The following is a 19,848-nucleotide window of genomic DNA, read 5'->3' as shown; positions in this document are numbered from 1 at the left end:
AAAAGAAAAAAAAAATTACCATTAAACATGACGAGGTTTCATGAGTGCAGCCAAATATGATGATTATTCCATGATTATATATTGAGACCCAACTCGATGTTTCTCCAGCCAGGAAAGTACTTCTTTTGGGTCATTAGTAACCCTTTCACCTGTTGGGATACATAATGTCATATAGTTGAACTTGTTGAGAAATACTTTAATGTTCATATCTTTTGCCAATAATTTGACTGCCTTGAAAGACTTCCTAATTTCCAGGTGTTCCTTAGGATAATCTGGATAGATAAAAACAGGTTTTTCTTTAAATGTAGTTTGGCCTTTTGTTCTGGCAGCTTGCATCACAGATTCTCTCATTTTGGAAGTAGAAAGTCACAAGTATATGTCTTGGTCTTGGTTCCGGCCGACCTACACAATATATATTATTCATATCCTCTGCAGTGATCAGGTCCACACCATAGCATTCCTTGAAAATCTGTGTAGCCAATAGGGACAATTTTTCTCCCACTGTATCTGCCTTCTCCACTCCAACTATTCTTATATTCTTCTCTCTCATCTTCAGACCCAAATCCAGACGTTTTTCTTTTTCAGTATGTAGTTCCTTCTTTAAATTATTGTAAGCTCTGAAGCTACTGGCAATCTCTGATCCCATATCTGAAGAAGTCTTCTCCAAGGAGGTCACTCTGACATCCAAGTGGGAAACACTGACACTGAGGTCTGCCATAGTTGCTTTCACTTCTTTCATATCTCTTGCTACTTGTCTGAGCAGTTTATAAATTTTTTGAGAGCTTGGATCTTCATCTTCCTCTTCTTCCAGATCTGGTAGTGATTTCTGCTTTTTGGGAATCGGATTGACTGACTCCTGAGATTTTTTTTCTTTGAATTCATTATCAAGTATGTAATTTCTTTCACGGAAGGCGGCCAGGAGCCACAAGCTTAAGCTGCTGCTTCTTGGACCAACATTCCAGAATCCCCATTCATTGTATTATTTTTTTATTTTAGGTTCACGATATCCTTACTCAGGGCGTTTCGTCTCTTTGTGTCATTCTCGGGTCGTCATTTCTTCCATGTGTGAATCTGTCCGGGTCCTCGTGACGTCACCATTCGTCTTCCATTAAGACCTTTTTGGTTTCTTCCGGGACTGTACTTGGGCAATCTTCATTTCGTTTCAATTGCTGGTAGGGTTTTCTTTATGGATACCTCACTGTCCTTGGTTTTCTGGGTATCGATACTTCAATAAGTGCTGCTCTTCTGATAGGTACTGGGCAGAGCCCCACTGCGGCTCTCTGCTGGTTTATTTGCTCATCGTACGTCACATATCTCGGTGTGAACATTCCTGGTACTTCAAAATGGGCGGCTTGAGTGCAGGTTTTGTTTGGGACCTCCTGTACACCAGTATCCTCCATCTCTCAAGCCTTTGCATCTTCCACCACTCCAGCCGTTTCCAAACATGAGCATCCTGCTCCCACAACCCGTACAGAGGAACTGGGACTGGGTGTTTTTTGTAATGCGTTCCTTCTGCCCCTTGGGTGGGTCTTCTAGTAAGGGCCTGCACCTGTGGCATCTAATGTGGTGACTACTTTGATTGGCTGTTAGCCTGGATGCCATTGTTTGCTTTAGATTTCAGGGGGGACCGAACCTATAATTGCCCTGTCTGTTATGTTGGTTTCAAACTTTTCTTCCATGACCCTCCTCGTTGCAGCATTTACTGTGTTGAATTCGCTGATGTTTCCAGCATATGATTTAAAGGCTGTAAACTCACTTTGTAAGCTTTTGGGGCACCATTTTACTTAGCGTGCAGGCAAATAGTAACTGCCTCTGAAACTGTTCCTCCTGTGCTGAGTTCTCATCTTTGGAAAACAGTGAACTGGCAACATTGTATCCTCTGAACCGCAGAGTGCGCAGTGGGTCCTGCAGACTCCGTGAGAGGAGTCCTTTAATTTACCAGATGAAGCTGCAACAGTATCGAAACACTTCCTATTATCCAAGTGCAGAGAAAGCTTTCTTTTTATGTGTTGTTTGGGTCTTCTCAGGGAAAGCTTGGGGCTCTCCGAGTTGAGGTGATGCGCCAGTATTGCCCTGAAGGGGTCGAGCATGGTCGATGTTTTTAGGGCTTGACTGCCTTACTGCGCTTGTGGGGTGGTTGAATTTTAGACCGCCCCCCCCCCTTCCCAAGATTGACCTATGAATGCTCCCTATCATGTGTCGAAGACCAAAGTGGAATGAACAGAGTATTCTCTGTGCACCACCCCTTGAACAACATCCACTGGCTCCGTGTAACACCCGGCCCCCTGAGTCATCATCTTGCCGGTCCCGAGAACTGGGGAGGGGTTGTCCTCACAGCAGGTTAAATTAATTTAGCTACAGGGCAAACTGGGCTTTTTATCCCTCCAGTGTTGTTAAAATGAGGAATACTTAAAAAAAAAATTAAAAAATCATCTATTTTGCTTTGAATGGCAAAAAACAAGATTGCAGCCGGTCAGCCATCCAGATAGAGGGCGGATTGCGCCTTGTTACGCATTTAATTATTGTAAATACAGAACATTTCATTTTGCATTGCATGTCATGCATGCAGCATTACCACTGTGTTCATAAAAACAGATTACTCTTTCCGCCAGTAGATGGCATTGCAATCTACATCATTACTTCAGTATATGCGAGTTTTGTACAAGACTCTGCAGTGTCGCCTGCGAATTTCCTTTCAGCTTGGCTGGCTTCCTAGTGGAGAGCAGGTCTTTGTCAGACGCGCGACCCTGATGCCTCGCTCAACCTATGCGCAAACAGCACCTCAATTCCCGATGTCTGACTGAAAACAGACTTTGGCCTTTATTAAGCCAGGCTCTGCTGTCAATCATGCACACCATAAAAAGCTATTCTTTATTATTAAGCTATTGGTCGTTCTTCTTAGCCAATGGAATTTGAAGATGTGCTGTGCCAGACGCGAGTTTACATTTTTAATTGTGCATGGCACTATTCACACGTGCAGTAATTGGAGTACAACAAGTCCTTATGGTGCCCCAGCAGTGAGCAGAAACCCTGCCAGGCAAACCCAAGCTGCCTCATGCTGTCCTCCTGTGTGTCTGCCTCAGATTCCAACGTGAAAAAGGTGGGCGTTGGCTTTGTGGACTCAGCTGTTTATGCCTTTTATAGAAAGGTGTTGTCTGCAATGGTTGGGGATGTGTGCAGTCATGCCCCTTGATAGTATCACCAAGAGGATTGGGGGAGCCAATTACAACGTTATCCTATTGGCATCTCCTGTCAGCGATATTGACCGTTACTCTTCGTGGTTGTAGCTACCGAATACCATCCTCGTGGGAGCATCGCACTGTAGGATCAGATTGGGGCATTCAGACGCAAGCACTTTCCCTCGCAGTCAGAGTGTCTTTTTGTTTCTGTTTGTCATGGGCTGGACGTATTCACAAGGGACCAATGCTTTCTGAGGCCTTAAAACGACAGGTGTCGGTGAGGCAAGGGAGATGTGTTGCAATGTGTTAATAATGGTATCTGGGGTTCCTACTGCGAGCTGAAGGCATCTGCTGAGTGCATATGATTTTGAATTAACAGCACCAGATCGTATGTCAAAATGATGTCTCTGCGGGGTGACATGGGTGCAGATTGCTATATCGAGACTGTCTTTGATGGCTTGTGGAGATCTTTCGAGGGGCATGGGGGTGGGACTACCTCTTCAACAACATAGCACCTGAAGTGTTGTCTGGCCATAACTTGATGGGATTTGAAATGGGCATCAAAGCAACAGAGTATGATTTGTGAGTTAACAAAAGTTCAGAATGACAATCTGTGTGTCTGTTCAGGTTTGGCATGTGCAATTTCACGTGTTAATTCGCCTCGGGTGCTGGGCCGAGTGTGAAATGAGTACTGAATGGGCAGTGGATTAGAATGTGGTAGTACTAAGACACCCGAGGGGTAAACGTGCAGGCTCAGCTGGTTCCTTGAATTGAACCCTATTAATGTGATGATCCCCAATCTTGATAAAGCAGTAGCATGCTGAACAAAGAGGTTGAATCAAAGAAATCTGATGCTTTTAGGAGTTTATTCTTTGCACAAAACTGATCACTCATATATATGAAGTATGACATTGTTTGGGTGTGCACAGGGCAGATGAGACTCTGCAGTGGTCTGCATTGTGCAGCTCTCCAGTTCTCTGCACCATTGATTATGCTGGTGAGGGCTGATGGGAGTTGTAGTCCAAACCCTGCAGAGACAAATGTCCTGCATATGGGCAACATACCCTCACTATTCTAAAGAACAATTATAATGATCATTCTACAATTAACTCTGCAATATGTTTTTTGTTTAGTGAGTACAGCAAAAATATTTCACCCTGAAAGGGTCAGCAAACCTATCGTGACTAAGCTTGTGAACACACACAGCCAGGATACCAAGTTGATTAGGAGGATAACCGTTCTGTTTAATGAGCCAGTCACTCACGAGCATAACTTCAGTAGGACTGTGAATGACGCCTTCTATATGTAATTACCAGAGAGATATGTCCTTATAGAAACCTAGACATACCCGTTTCTCTTGGCGTTCAGTGCACGTTACTGACGGGCGAAAAAGGTTTTACAGCTTAAGAAATGAATGTTCTTTTTCTTCACAGAACGTCACAGCAACCATCAAGCTTTATTTCTCTTTCTGTGAACCATGATAGCATAGTATTGTGTGTGATTGTTTTTTATGAACTAGTAGACATAATATATCTTAAACAAGGAATCAGCAAACAGTACATTCTGAAACAAATCAAGCGGATTGCATTTGTTAGTGAGTCCTGTCTGCGCATTAGATGATCATGGGCCAAAAAGCATATATACCAAGATGATCAACGCCAAGCTGGAAAGCAAACAGCTCTATGGACATGACCTGTTTGTTTGGGCCTTATGGGCAAAGCCAACAGGAGAATGTTCTTACTTGGCGGTTCTGGCATGGCATACATTGGCAAATACTGCAAGGCAATGTATTCTTAAAGTATCATTAAGGGCAAAGCAAACGTTCTTATATGGGAATACTGACACATTTTGATTCAGGACATGATCGTGCACGTCCAGCATGATCCTGTTTTTTATATACTAGCATGCATTGTGGGCAAAGGCATCATGGAAATACGTTGGCAAGTGCTCTTGTGCACTGGTGGTGTCTAGGCATCTAGTGCATTGTTTCATCTGTTACTCTGTGGAGCAGATTGCACACTGTGGTGTTTTAACCAGTTTTCACCGACATTGTATTGTAAATTGCATCACTTTCACCTATCATTTAAAACATTTTCTCAGGAGGACAGCACCGTATTCATGGCAAACATTTACACCCCTCCAATTAATAATTTTACCAGTCACCACTAACCTTCATCTGTGCACAGTGCATCATTTTCTAAAGGTAGGCAGTGCTATCAGGGCTGTGTAAGCACTAAGGCAGGGGTCCCCAACTTGTAGCACTTGAACAACATGTTGCTCGCCCCCTGACGCTCCTTTTTACATTGCTCTCTGCTGCACTTTCCAGGATCAGCAGCCACGCATGTGGGGCCATGCTTCAGACCGTGTTGACATGCAATGTTAAGTGTCAAGTGGTTCAAATGATGTACCTGAAGTTTTACTCTTTCAAAGGACAAAACTAATTTTTACTCTCTTGAAATGGTATTTACTCTCTAATTCGAAAATTAGGGAGTAAAATACTCTCACCTCTTAATCTTATCTACCGTAATGTTCAACATGCTGCAAATTTGGTACTCCTTATCTGGAGCACTGCAGCTGGTAAGATGGCTCATTGGGTTGAGCATTCTCTGCTGAGATCTATGTGTGGTTCTATGAATGTTTGCCGCATTCTTTAGCCAAATGCCGACTTTGTTTCTTTGTTTTAAACATGTTTGGACCGATTTTGTTGCTTTTAAAAAAAAAAAAATAATAAAATGTTTTAACCCTCTGCCCCCCTTCTTCTGCCTGACCCACTCCCACTATATGTCTTACCACATACCTGTTTTATTATTATTATTATTATTATTTTAAACCACAAACAAGTGGCAAAAACGAATTCAGCAAAGTTGCCATTTGGCAAAAATGATGTAAACCCTACTCTGACTTTAATCCTTCCGAGGCTGATAAATAAGTGCCAACTTCAGCTGGGTATTATATTTGACTATATAAATGGTATGTGCACAGTGCTTTGGCGAAAGCGCTGTATAAAAATTAAAATATTATTGTATTAAAACAAGGCACATTAAAGAATTCTCCCAAAAATGTAAACTAATTTCAAGGCACTACCCCACAAAACAACATTAATTATTAAACTGATTTCTCATCCCTTTTTGTTTTTCAGCAGTACCATTTTGGCCTCCTATTCCTAGCTGTTACCGACATACTTCAACCCAGAATGGCATGGTTTGATTCCACTCTCTTCCAGTGATCTTTTCGCCAGGATTGTGCAAATGTGTTTTAACTGACAAAATATTGAGTACATCATTTGTCATTTCAACTATTTTATGTTAAGCAGTTGCCCAGCTCTCCAACTCAGTCCTAATCTATAACTCCCACAGCTGACGCTCTAATGAAGTGTTCATTTGGTGTGGTGGTGCTTTTATATAGTGCTAACATGCTGTCCTCGGCTACTTCCTTTTTAAGCACGTTATTTCCTTTGCATTGTCTATTCACTTTATGAGGGTTTCTTAGAAGGAGTGTGGGTCACCCATTATTTACCAAAGTACCAGCAGTGCCCATCGTTTGACACCTTATACCCAGCACTTTCCTGCACTTCTAACAATAGTACCACTGCCAGCTTCTACTTCTCTGCTAATCCCCACACCAACCTGATGGCAGGCAACTTAATGCCTCGCAACATCTTTAAGCAAGCAATGCCTGGTTCACAGTCTTTTGATGAAAAGTGGTTTTGTCCAACTACCAAGATGATTCCTTTTCACTTAAGTGGTAAAATGAACTTCTACTCGTCTCCGTTTGTCACCCAATACCTCTGAGCCTCCTTCAGCACTATTCCCTTCAATAACATTTCCATCCAACCATATCTACCTGCTCCACCGCCTGCACCCCAACATGACTTATGCAGCCACTCAAGACGTCCCTTGCAACACTACTCGCCCCATATACTACCACCTTCCTAGGGCTGCCTGCATTATCATATGCACATTTAATCACTAACCTGCAGTGAAAAACATCTACTATCCACAACTCCTCCATTACTACTGTTGACTTCATTTACACATAGGAATGACAAGCCTTGGATACTCCACTGCATCCACATTCCCCTACCCCTTTTAAAGAAAAAATTGTTTGGCATGAACAACACCACTCAAAAGTGCAAAAACCTTTTGTGTACCCTTCTCAAAGTGCAGTTGAGCACACACTGGAAGTCAGTGACTTGACTTCACCCAACCATCACAACGCCAACTGTATTTACATTCCAGAAACCTTATTTACCCAGGATGCAAGGTTTGCAAAACGTTTACCAGAGAATCACAATATTTCTGTGGTGGCATAGCAGGCGTGGATGGTACACCTAAATGCTGAACCCCCACTGTACATCACACCACACTACCTTTCATGGAACCTACACCCTTCAATCTGTAACTGATTGTGGATCATGGTATCTCACAACCACGAAAACGTAGCAGTTTATTCTTGACCCCTGACTCTTCTTAAGCGCATACCAATACTGCTACCTTTTGTGGGTGCAAAATATTTTAAGTCGTTTTATTACAATGCATATCATTTGGCTGTTCGAAAAACAAATGGTAACATTCAGTTCCGGCAGAGCAGAACAGTAAATAAGCATACTACTATAAACCATTCCTTATTAGTAAACCGCTATAAAGTGGCACAGACCGCTATTTCAGAGGAAAGAATCTAAAAAGCTAGTCGCAGCTTGTATGGAGTGCTCCAGTGGCAGCTGGAATCCTGCTCTGTGCTGGCTCGGGCAGCAGAATTGTGATGTCACAAACTAACTGTAATAAGTTATTGCAGTCAAAATAGTGATGCAATGTTCTTATTATAGGTGAGTAGTGATGCCAGGACTGTGCTATGAGGATATTTACAGACATGTGTATAGATATGTGTATGCACACTGCCACGTGTTATAAAACTGTTCAACCGGACCTGATCACTCTTCGTGTACTGTTGATCCCTTAACCCATACCGCTGAGCATTATATACACCAGTAGCCGCTCCTCTCAGCAAACTCCTCAAATCATCCCAAGTCAGTCACTCCTCTGAAGGAGTCAAAAACCAAGATGTTCGGGGTCATTCCAAGGTTAAAGTTGCTGCCAGGATTGTCCCCTATCCCCACGCTCTCTTTGCATAGATGACTGACCTATGTTGATACAACTACCACAGACGATGTCAAATCACTGTACCTCCTACAGCCCAGGTCATCATAGCCTTACTGAAAACTGCAAAGACACCTGTGATCCCTGTTAAATCTCATGTAAAAATAACACTGCACCAAAGACCATTCCTTTGCTCATCCAATCAAATCCTGTGAAAGATCCCTTGAATGCTCTGAAGCTCAAAATTGGGTACATGTATTGGCGGACCCAAGAAGCCTAGTGATGGGATGGATTTCCTGTGACATTCCCCATCGAGACAGTCACTACAATTTTTAGAAGAAACCCTAAAATCTCAACTTTTCTGAGTTCCTCTGTACCCCAACTCCACCAAGCTAAACGTGCCCAGAGGCGATTGTGTTAGCAGACGTGCATTATAAAAGTATAGTAATTAATTTGTAACCCAGTGTTTAACATACAGCAAATGTGGTACTCTTATTGATTTTAGAATGATGGACACATCAGTCTGCGTTTGCTTGCAGATTACACAATGATCTTTAACACATTCACTGAAATCCACTGTGCAGCCTTATCTGCCGTGTGAGCTACCTTACCACCTTCTAATTTCATTTATCTTCATCCAGCACTAAACACGTGGCTGAGTTCTTGTCAAACCTACTGTTCTCCCTTCTCCGTACAACACTAACACCTAACGATAATGCGTGCCTAATGTGTTATCCCTCCTACTAAAAACAGACAACACCAACGCATTACAGCTCTACAAGCCGTCTGCGCACAACCAAATGCCCGAAGCCATTGAAGTTTCTTCTGTTAGTCTTGTTTGTCAAAAGTAGCGCAAGCTCTTTTTGAAACCAGCATCTTCCAAAATGGGCAAATTTAAATGGCTTGAGTAGCACAACACCTACCATCTACCCCTTACTCTGGATTCAGCATGCCCGTGTGTTTTGTGGCCACTCTGCATGCATTTGTACTTGGGCCACCCTCCTTTGAAGAGACCGCCAAAAGCAGGTAGACTTGACAGCATCTGCACTGGTAGTGCCAGTGTATCTTTAAATAATGAACACGAGCTGATAGTTTGAGCTAATAACTAAAGAGTTTTTTGTGTCCACCTAACCTATGTTGAAGGCACCACTGAGCTTTGATGCAGTTGATAGTTGCGATGTTGGTCGTGAGCGAGATTGGAGCATTGGTGTTATTGGTGTATGGACCATGTAGTTCGATATTGGTCGGAGATACTTTAGTATATCCTCCATTAACTGCTGCTGATGGTCTCCTGGGGTAGGAAACGTTGGGGTAAGGAACAAAGTCTATTTCTTTCAAATCTATACCTCAACACCTCCCTCACCCCCAACTCATCCCTCTGGCCAAAAACTTCTTATTTTACAGGCTAGTGGTTAATGTTTATTTTTTCAGAAAAGTAAAAGCTGATCTATTGAAACATAACCTGCGAAGTGTGGCTCTAAGTGTGCAGTCCGCAGCGGAGCTGCGTGGCTGCCACCTCTTTAATACTAACCTCGGGCAGCCGTGGACCCCAAGTACTGTGAGTACAGAGAGCTGTGTTTGTTTGGGGGTTGACGAGGCCGTGCTGGACATGCAAGCTTCGAAAGCCCACTGACTTTAACTGAAATCTACTAAACTACAAATCGAAACTCGTTAATCCACCTTTGGTTGTGAGATTGTTCCCTCGCCCTGGTCAATCCTCACTGTTGCCCCGTGGCACTGGATTCTACCATCAGTTTTTTCCAACGGGTGATTGTGCAGGTGGCTTGCAAGAAGTTTAACGGTGGTCTATCGAGGGGCAGTGAGGTGCTGTTGTAAATTACACACACCCTGCTACTTTACATATATCCAGCCTCCTTGCCTTGCTGACGGTTGACTGTGGTCTATATACTTATACTAGGAAGTTAAAGTCTACAGGTAGAGTGGGACTGCGCAGTGATGTCGCAAGGAAGGGGACACTATCTAGGAGCCCAACACATACCTGTAAATCTCAGAAAGATGTCCCGAAAACCAAAAAGGGGAAGTAATGCAGCAGCCTCAACAGCTGTGTCCCGCCCACTGTGGATTTTTCTTAGAATTGCGTAGTGGCACTACACAGTTGGAAAGCAATAGTGCATCGGCCCTGCTTTTAAACTCTGATTTACAACTTATGCAGCAGGGTACAAATGGGGTATCTGTCTATGATAACTAACTCACTCGCCAGCATGCCCGATGAATATAACACGCATTTGTCCTGTTCCACCCACTCCCTTTATAATAATGGATCCCTGTTGAACCTATCCAGGACTTTACAACGCAACTCACTCGGGCTAGGTACACCCATGAACTGTGATATCCTGATGGGTAACTTATCAAATAGCCCTAATCTCGAGGCACTGGCCGCAGACTTGGAATCTGATACTATTACAAACCTTGAGTCCCTGAACACGGCACTGCTGTGTGACCCGGAACATGCTCACAGGACTGGGTTGCTTTCACGTTATTTAAAGGTTATGCTGGCGAAATCTGAAGCTGTGCTTGCCCTCTGTTTTGTTTTGGCCACAGACCAGCACAATCTGTAATTGTCGCTGGCCAAGGTCCTGGAAGCTACTGAGGCCTATTACCATACTCCAAACCAATATCCCTGTAGATCTGCTACAGCTACTGATCGTGAGGACCCTGTTTTTGCATCCAAGGGGGCTTCGGAAAGACCTGCAGCCACGGAGTAAAGTCGGGGTGTCGGATGGCCCTGGCTTCAGGATCCTTGTCTCCTCTGATGAGTCTGAGATCTCTTGGAAGTCTCAAGATTCAGTAACAATTGCAGCCGAGAACGAGGAAGAAGCATTGGAGGTGTTGTGTGCCGAAATATCTATGATGGAAAAGTCCTTTCCCTCAGTACCCAATCCTAATACCATCAGTAGGGAACAGAGGTGGGACGCACCAAATAGGCCAATGTATTGCTCTCCTGTAACTTTGCCTGGTGGACTGGGCAGGTCACCAAGGACTGATGGAGTACGAGTGCCTAACAAACCTAAAACAATGAAGAAAGTGCAAGCTGATGAAACCAGGCCTGGACAGGTCGTCCCTTTCAAAGACCAGACCCACTTCGATTAACACCATGGAAGGCATTGGGCCACGAAAGACAAAAGCAAATGATCATGTCGGTCTTGGGGTATTGACGATGCGGTTTTCATGCCTGCGCCATGGGCCCCTACATTGGCGATCAAAATGGACAAATTGGTATTCATTTATCTGTGGAAAAAACTCTTGGCTCAACTGATATTCACTTCTTGGACTTTATTTCCCATTTGCGAAACTACACTTACCACAATGCACTTGACTACAACCATCTATTCCTGGCCCTTCCTATTCGTCATCTTCAGAACTACAATCCCCAGAAGCCTTAGGGATTTGCTCTGCTTCCACCAGCTCAGGAACAGAGAGGGAGGTGGCCGATTGTCTGCAGGTGTGCTTAGCCAGGTGCGACCAATTAGCCTGCCTCTGTGCTGGGCTGGGCAGTATAAAAGCTGCTGCCTGCAGGGGCTCAGTCTCTTGCATTAAGAGTCCTTCCTGCACCTTTTTGCTTCGAGCTTCGTATCTTTGTATGTGATTCCTCTGCATAGCAGCTGATCACGCTCCGCTGCTACCTTCCGTCATTGTCTTCCAGGATTCCGCCTTGCAGCCGATCACGCTCCGCTGCTACCTTCCGCCATTGCCTTCCAGGATCCAGCCTTGCAGCCGATAACGCTCCGCTGCTACCTTCCGCCATTGTCTTCCAGGATTCAGCCTTGCAGCCGATCACAGTCCGCTGCTACCTTCCGCTATTGACTTCCAGCCAAGCAGCCAATCACGCTCCGCTGCTACCTTCCGCCATTGCCTCTGGGCTTCCTTCCTTACATCCCTGCTCCTTTTGGGCTCACTCCTTGCTGCCCAGGCCCTTCTAGGCTCCTTGCCTTGCAGCCTGTTTCACTCCGCTGCCCTAAGCCCTATCCCTCAGGGCTTCCTTCCTTACAGCCCTGCTCCTTTTGGGCTTGCCCATTGTTTTCCCTGCTTTTCTGAGTTTCTACCTTGTACTCTACCGTTCCCTGCTATCCACATCAGTTTACATTCATTATTTACTTTCAGTTATTACAGTTCCTCCGTTTCCTGACTGCTACTCCCTTGCTTTCTTCCTTGTTTTCAACCCTCAGTACTTTCTTCCTATCCAATCCTGTTATACGGCTTTCCCTTCATTTTCCTTCTGCTAGTTTGCTATTCGACTTCCTTTTCCCTGGATTTGTCTGTTAGTGTCTTCTCTTGTACTGTTTGTAGACCCCTTGTTCAGAGCTTGTCTGTTGGTTTCCGTCAGGCAACCTCTGCCCCTTCCCTTGTCTCGTTTCTGCGTCACAGACACCTATAGCTGTTGTTCCAAGCCATGAGCAAACAGCGTGGGCCTCTGTTATAGCAAACTGTGCAGAAGGCTAGAGTTTTCCTAAGGTTCGTGGAATACTCTTTTCCTATATCTGCATACACCCCTAGATGGAATCTATCCTGTACCTTTTCCCTTACTACACTTGCCTACTCTTCGCTCTCCTTTCTTTCAGCTGTGTGTGAACTTTTCTGTCCACTTTACTTTGGCACAACCACCCAATTCCTTCCTGGGTGTCCAGTGCCACTCTTAATAGAGTGCCATCCTTGACAGCGGTGCCCAAACACTAAGCTCCCTGTTTCCACAAAACCCCATGGTCATGATCGGTATGAAACTGATAGGGCCTGATGACGAGTGAAGGCCCAAACCGACAAGCTCCAACCTGATGGGCCTCTAACGAAAAGTCTCACATGACCGGAATGCCTAATACCTTTAAATTGTCTAGGGGTAGTGGCTCCTATACCCCTGGAACTGGCAAAGTGTTAATTGCCATAATGAAGTCCTTTTTAGTGAAAATTGTCGAGATCCACAATTCCGATTTGAGCCAGTTTCTTAATAGGTGAGGACTCCTCCGGCTTTGGGCCCCGATTCCTTGGCTATCCTCGATTACATCTGCATACATGCTCCAACTTGAACTTCCAAAGTGGGACAGTAGTATTAACTGGGTCCTGTTAGGTTTTGCTTCACCTGTGGTGGTTTCTCTGTTGTGCTACAGTGTGAATGTCCTCTATAGCTTAGGCTTGAAACTATTAGTATGTTGCGACCCTCTAGTAAGCTCTAGGCCCCCTAATCTGCTTAATTCTGTGAAGCACCCTAGGGAGGTCGACCGCTTGGCTGGGAACCAGTAGTGTGGCAGCTCAAACGCTCCTAATTTAAACCAGCCTGCTCGTGCCCATACCCAGCCAAGCTATGAAGCGCTGTATTGGGTTCCTCCGAATCGGAAGAAGGAGACCCCAAGAGTGTTCTTTGGGGGAATCGACCTCTAAGGATAGCAAGTTGTAATACTCTGGGGGCATAGCCACCTTTTGAATCCCGAGGGGTCTATACAAATTTTGGCAAATTACAGTGTTTTTTATTACAGGAGACTTGGCTCGATTGCCCGATAAAGTTTGAGGGCTTCCACCTCTATCAAATTATGGCTAACAAAGGCCCCAAAGGTAGGCCTTTTGTGGGGGGGGGGGGTGGCTCATCATAGGAGTAAGCCAGAACATAAGCTCATGCCAAGTGATGATGCCCATGGCTGTGGGTAACATCCAAGCCATTATGCTGCGGTCAGACAAAGAGGCAGGCACTTGGAGGATGTTGGTCATAAATCTATATTTCTCTCCTTGCACCGAAGGTTTGGAGGAATCGCAATCCCTTCTAGAGGTAATTTTGACAGTTGGTGATGTGAGTTATGGGGATTGCCCCATTTTGTTAGGTGGGGATCGAAATGCAAGATGCTAGGAAGAATTACAGTGTGCTGCCTATTATAATGTGGCGAAACGGTATGGGATGCGACAGGGGGAAAGTAATAACAAGGGAAAATAATTGGTCACCTTGAGGCGGTGGGACCTCTTTATGATGAATGGTAGAACCAGGGGGCATATCCCGGGCCAATATACTTGGGCTGGAAATAATAGCCAGGCTACACTTAACTATTTTCTTTGGGAGCAAGGCTTGTCTCACGGCTACCCACGATCTCATTGTGATTCCTAATTATCTTAGTGACTATAATATTTTCTCTCTCACAATTAATCCACAGCTTAAAATGCAGGATTTTCCTGGTTGCTCCGGTTTACAGCTTAACCATGCTGGAAACCGAATCCATTGGTCTGCCAGAAAACTCCAGTAGGTGGGGGGACGAGTCACTGAGCTCACTGGAGACAATATTAAGTCCCGTGATGCACTCGGTTGTAACGAGGTTGAAGCATGGCTTAAATGCTTATAAAAAAGGTGACTGATTATTGCTGGCAAACTACAGACTGCTGTCTCTGCTATACGTTGCGTGAAAAAGCTTCTCTACATTTTTCCTTAGGGCCTTGCAGAATTGAGTTGAAGAGGCACAACTACTAAACTTTACAGAGACAGGTTTTTTGCCCGGGGGTTGTACCTCACATAACTTAAGGGTTATGGATACATTGTTTAGAGAAGTCACGTCGCCCTGGGGTCCACATTGTATACCATCTATGTGGACTTCAAGGCTGCCCTTGAAGGGGTGTGTTGCGACAAGCTGTAGCTTAAGATGGAAAATTAGGGGGTGCCCCCACTGGCTCATGAATGTACCTAAGGGCCTTCATTTTAACACACAAGAGTGTGTGCGATTGGATGACCAGGGTGGCTTGACCGCCTTGGGGGGGGGGGGGGGGTAAAACATGGCTGTACTATGGCTCCCCTTTTGTTTAACATCTATAGGTCTGATCTACCCTCACAATTCACCCAAGCAGTTGGTTGTTGCCCAAGAATTGGTGGTTGGACAAAACCATGTATGATCTATGCTGACGACTTGGTATTGTTTAACCCCACTTACAGTGGAGCGAGGGCCATGTTCAACAGCATAAGTATCAACATGGACAAAACAAAGGTAATGGTGGTCGCGCCTAAGAAGGTCCGGTGCCCAGACTTTACCACCAGTCTGGGGGTACTTGACATTGTGGAAAAGTACCCCTATTTGGAGCTATACAAGAATTGCAAATAAATAAATAGGCCAGAATTACAAAGGCAAGACGTTTCACCCATCTGATTGAAAAGTTTGCAAACCAAACTGCAGGTAATTCTCTCGAGGGGATAATGACCCTCTATAGCCAGTGTATTTGCCCTATTGTACTATATGGCTTAGAGGCCTTGGGCATGGTTGATTTATACTGGATTGACAAAAATCGATGGTTATTTTTGGAAGCAGATATTACGACCCTGGGCCCCCGTAGAATACCTCAGATTACAATTGGGGTTTGTCTCGCTAAAGGGCCAAGCGATGATTAAGCAGCGGTTGCTCCACCTTAAAATTGACTCGAGGCCAAAATGCCTTTAATTGCTTTACTGTGGCCCGCTCAAGGTATATGCAAAAAGCACAAAGGAGAGTAATTTAACAGCCTAATTGTTAGGCTGCACGAGAATATTGGTTGGCTCCCTGATTTCAAACGCGATACTTGACTTGTCACCTTAAACCGTTTATTTAAAAGTAAACTGAAGAAATGGGAGCTGGCAACTAATAATATGCACCTCCCTACATTGAGTACATATTCACATGTTTCAAATTTTACCCATCGGTTTTTGCAAGCTCAACGTTTTTTTAGACCGTGCCCCAGCCCTGTGGTCCGGTATTTTATATTGAGACTAAGGACAATTGTGAAATCCTTACCCAAGGATAACCGTTTATGTTCAGGGTAACATTCCCTCCCTGGCTATCTTACAAAGAACGTTAATTGACCTATGGAATTGACTGATTGTACTAATAGTTCCTTTTACCTCTTTTAATTTGTATAGGTAATGATGAGTGGTACATTGAGTATATTGTTTTATGGAATGCGTACAGTGATTCAATATTTAATATTCTGTACCTTACTCCGTGGATGTTAAATTGATGATGCCATAAATTGTGGGCACACTTCCTGGATGAGATCTAATTGGCTGGTGAAGTCCTTAAATAGATTTAATTTGTGGAATTTCCTCTTTGGAAAATGTTATGTATTGTGAGTCTTTGGTGTTAATGACTTGTTTTTTAAGTTTGTAAAAGTTCTTGAACTAAATATAAATAATAATAACCTGTAATTTAGTTTCTAACATGTTTTCAATTTGTTTCACTTCAAGTTCAAACGCTCTGCGTTTGTAATTTGCTGGCAGGGCAGTGTGATGTCAATTGCTGCTGCGATCCCGACTGCACTGCTTCGGACTTCAGTGTCTTCTCCACATGCTCGGTTCCGGTTGTTGCGTAAGTTCCAACAGTGTTCCCTGGCATTTCAAAGTGGAGAGCACATGATGTGAATGTAGCTGACAATGGGCCAAGGTTGCTTGGATGTACATATTTGTGGCAGTCTGTTTAATTGTGTAGGCAACTTTCACGATTATGATATGATATTTATATTGCGCGCATACAAGTGTTTCAGAGCGTGACCAAGCAAAGGGAGGGGAACAGGGGAGAACGAAAATACGATTTTACTAGGCCCAGTGACATTAAGAACACATAAGTGCAAGGAAAAGGGAGAAAGGGTGAAAGTGTATTGACAGGTAGAAGTGGAAAGTGCGGACAGAAGAGAGAACAGAATAGATAATAAGTGGGATAAATAAATAAAGACAAAAGGTAGTGCAGCCAGACACTTGGCAAGTACATGATTAGTCAGATAGGGTATATCTGATAAGTGCAGAGGAATGTGGGGGGACTGTATGGGTACAGATACAGATCCAGTGCCAGGGGTGGCCTGGAGGCAGTTCAGGAGAGAGATAGGGTGCGCAGGTACCTGGGCCCGAAGGACAGTTATGCAATATTGTAATCTAATGTTGTTGATTTTGATGACCTAGATTATTGTGCTTATTTGAAAAATATAGATACATTTTGAAAATTACCAGAAATAGTAGAACTGTGCAGTTATGTATCCTTTACCCTAACCTTCGTAATCTTGATAAGACTAATTTTGGAAGCAGCTTCTTATCTGCACTGGGACACAAGCATCAAATCTAATTGTGGGGAAAAAGTTGACATATTATTGTTTTTCCTGGACATACCAGCATTTCCTTTATTCTGGTCCTAGGTTTGTGGCTGCAACACATCAGCATTGCTTTTTGAACTCAACCATTTTGTTATTTAGAATGTGATGATTTTGAGTAGTTGCAACAGAAGTTCAGTCTTAAGTAGGAAATGTTTAGCTAGTGTGTTTTAGCCTTCAAAAAGACTGTATTCAGCAAAATTATATATTTGTTTCATTTGAATAATTGCTGTTCTTAAGCTTAACCCAACTATTTAGTGCTTCCCATTCTGGGTATGAATATTGCTAGTAGAATGCAATTGTAAAATATCCCAGTGTTTTTCCCCAGGAACCACAGTTGTAACTTTAAATCTTCCTCCTAATCCCTTAGTGTAGAGCCTAAACCCAAGAAATAAACCTTAGTACTTGCAGTGAGCCTGCAATAAAGTATGTTTTTTCTATGTGTGATAATTAGCTCATACGAATACAGTCTCTTTTTAATGTCTTGTTTTCAAAGAGTAACACTAAGTGATGTCTTATTTTAGACCGCAAAAATAGGGTATATGTGGGCATTAGTCCTATGGTGTCTAGATTTCATATTTATATAGGAGTGAGCACACGCCCTGGGTTTTGACCCTGGGCAAAGCGGCTGTGAATAAAGGCTCCTGATCATCAGTCATTTATGCCTAAAGCAAACCAAGCACGTTGTTAGTGCTTTGCATCTTCGAGCCTGGCCCACTGTGCCTTTTTTAGCGTGACTAAACCCAAACAGCCAGTATCTTATTGAGAGTTTGAGTCCCCCTTGGTGTGAGCTAACCTCTCTGAATTATTGCATGAATAAATGACACTAGATATGAGAATATAAAGCGTTGTTTAACGTAACCCATTATTTCCTAACGGCATATAAATTTATTAGGCTAGCAGCAATAACCGTCATTGGAACATAACAAGCTATCAGTCCTTACAACAGAAAGATTGTTAGCTATTGCCATGTTGGTGTATCTACTGTTCCCAGCCCTCCAGACATTAGGGCAGCTCGGGTCATCCACAACCTTGTATGTGTGTCTAGCTCTTGACATGGCCTATATATTTAATCCAGCTAGGCAAAAAGGCAGTTGTAAAATGAATAATTTCAGTGTCTGTTCTAGACGTCAATCGGTCACATGTCTAACCTTTTTATGAAGTTAGGAATTTCCGAGGTTGGATTCTAGTATCGTAAACAATTGAACTTTCAGTTCGTGTTCTGAGAAAGGCAGTTAAAGCAGAACATGCAGAATGTAGTCTTCTGCTCGATCAGGAAATAGCTTTTATGTCATTAACGGGCGAGCATAGAATTACTAAAGGTTGGAGTCTGGTCTCTTCACCTTTTCAACTTCGTTAATGCAGCAGTTAGGAATTTAGCATTTTCGCTTGGCTTTTCATTAAACCTCTTTCTTTGTTAAGGTTTGTGCCATTTGCTTTTCTGATTGACCGTGTGTATGTTGTAATTACAGAACTTTGCTAAATCACGTGGGGCATGTACTTTTAATGGATTGTTCTGATGGCGGTTTTTTATACACCATATGCTATGAGTATGTCTTGCACATTTCACAGTTTTTTACAGCCATCCTAACACATTGATTTGAGTGATTGTCATTGTGGGAGAGGTCAGAAGGGCAGGCATCATATCAAGGTACCGACTGCATTCTCATCTGCTCCAGTATCCTGCCTGGTACTGCGGCCACACCCTCCCACCTTGCATCTCACATTCCTTTCAAAACATCAATGACAAAATAACCTTCACAAATGCGATTGTATTTTCTCCAATGATTTAGAAAGCAAATCCATCAACCAACATCATTATTTTCATTTGGTGTATAGTACTGGCCAACTCAAGTTGCCTTCACTTCATTTTAGAGTAATCCATGTCCGTAAACATACCAAAAGGAAATGGAGTATATTATAGAGTCCGCCGTTCAAAAAGTGACCTGTGTAATCTACAACTGCATTGCTCGTCTTGCTGCATATCTTCTTTGCATTGTGGCAACCATAATGGGCAACTGACCATGCTTAATTTTTCACTTCTGCCTAACTGAATGATGAAACGCAGATTAAGGTATGGTGGGAAGTGCAGTCGCTCGCATCATGTACTTGTACACCTGCTTCATTGGGCGCTGGATTGCGAAAGCATTTGGAGAAATCATGCAGAGAGGAACGATTCATCATGCTTAGCGGTTGCTTGGAGGACTGCATTTCCTGAAACACCAATAGCCTTTCTAAACTTAGCGCTGTGCAGAAAGATCAGCAGCAAGTGCAGTTGCTAGCAAGAAGGAGCTACCACTCCTCACACTCGGCTAACTAATTTCCTCCTGCAAAATCTGTTGAAACCGTCTGCTCTAGGTGAGTGTTACTTTTAAAACATATTTGCTGAAATATTCTCTGTTATAGCAACCTGCATTTACCTTCTGTGCACCAGACCCCATAAGGGATGGATTTTGCAATGCCCTCTGTAAGGGTGCAGCAGTAAG

General features: G+C 43.6%; 1 protein-coding gene across 1 annotated transcript in view; it reads left to right on the top strand.

The window, feature by feature from the left end:
• The window catches only part of TCTN1 (tectonic family member 1), a 535,977-nt gene that overhangs the window by 12,262 nt on the left and 503,867 nt on the right, over nt 1-19,848 (top strand). Inside the window, exon 2 of the mRNA XM_069619544.1 lies at nt 16,470-16,590. Coding sequence (XP_069475645.1) covers nt 16,470-16,590 — 121 coding nt within the window. The remainder of the gene's footprint in view (nt 1-16,469; nt 16,591-19,848) is intronic.

This window comes from Ambystoma mexicanum, chromosome 10, assembly GCF_040938575.1.
Source record: "Ambystoma mexicanum isolate Mex_15411 chromosome 10, UKY_AmexF1_1, whole genome shotgun sequence".
In the NCBI taxonomy this organism is placed as follows: Eukaryota; Metazoa; Chordata; class Amphibia; order Caudata; family Ambystomatidae; genus Ambystoma; species Ambystoma mexicanum.
This window is presented reverse-complemented; position numbering and strand designations above follow the sequence as displayed.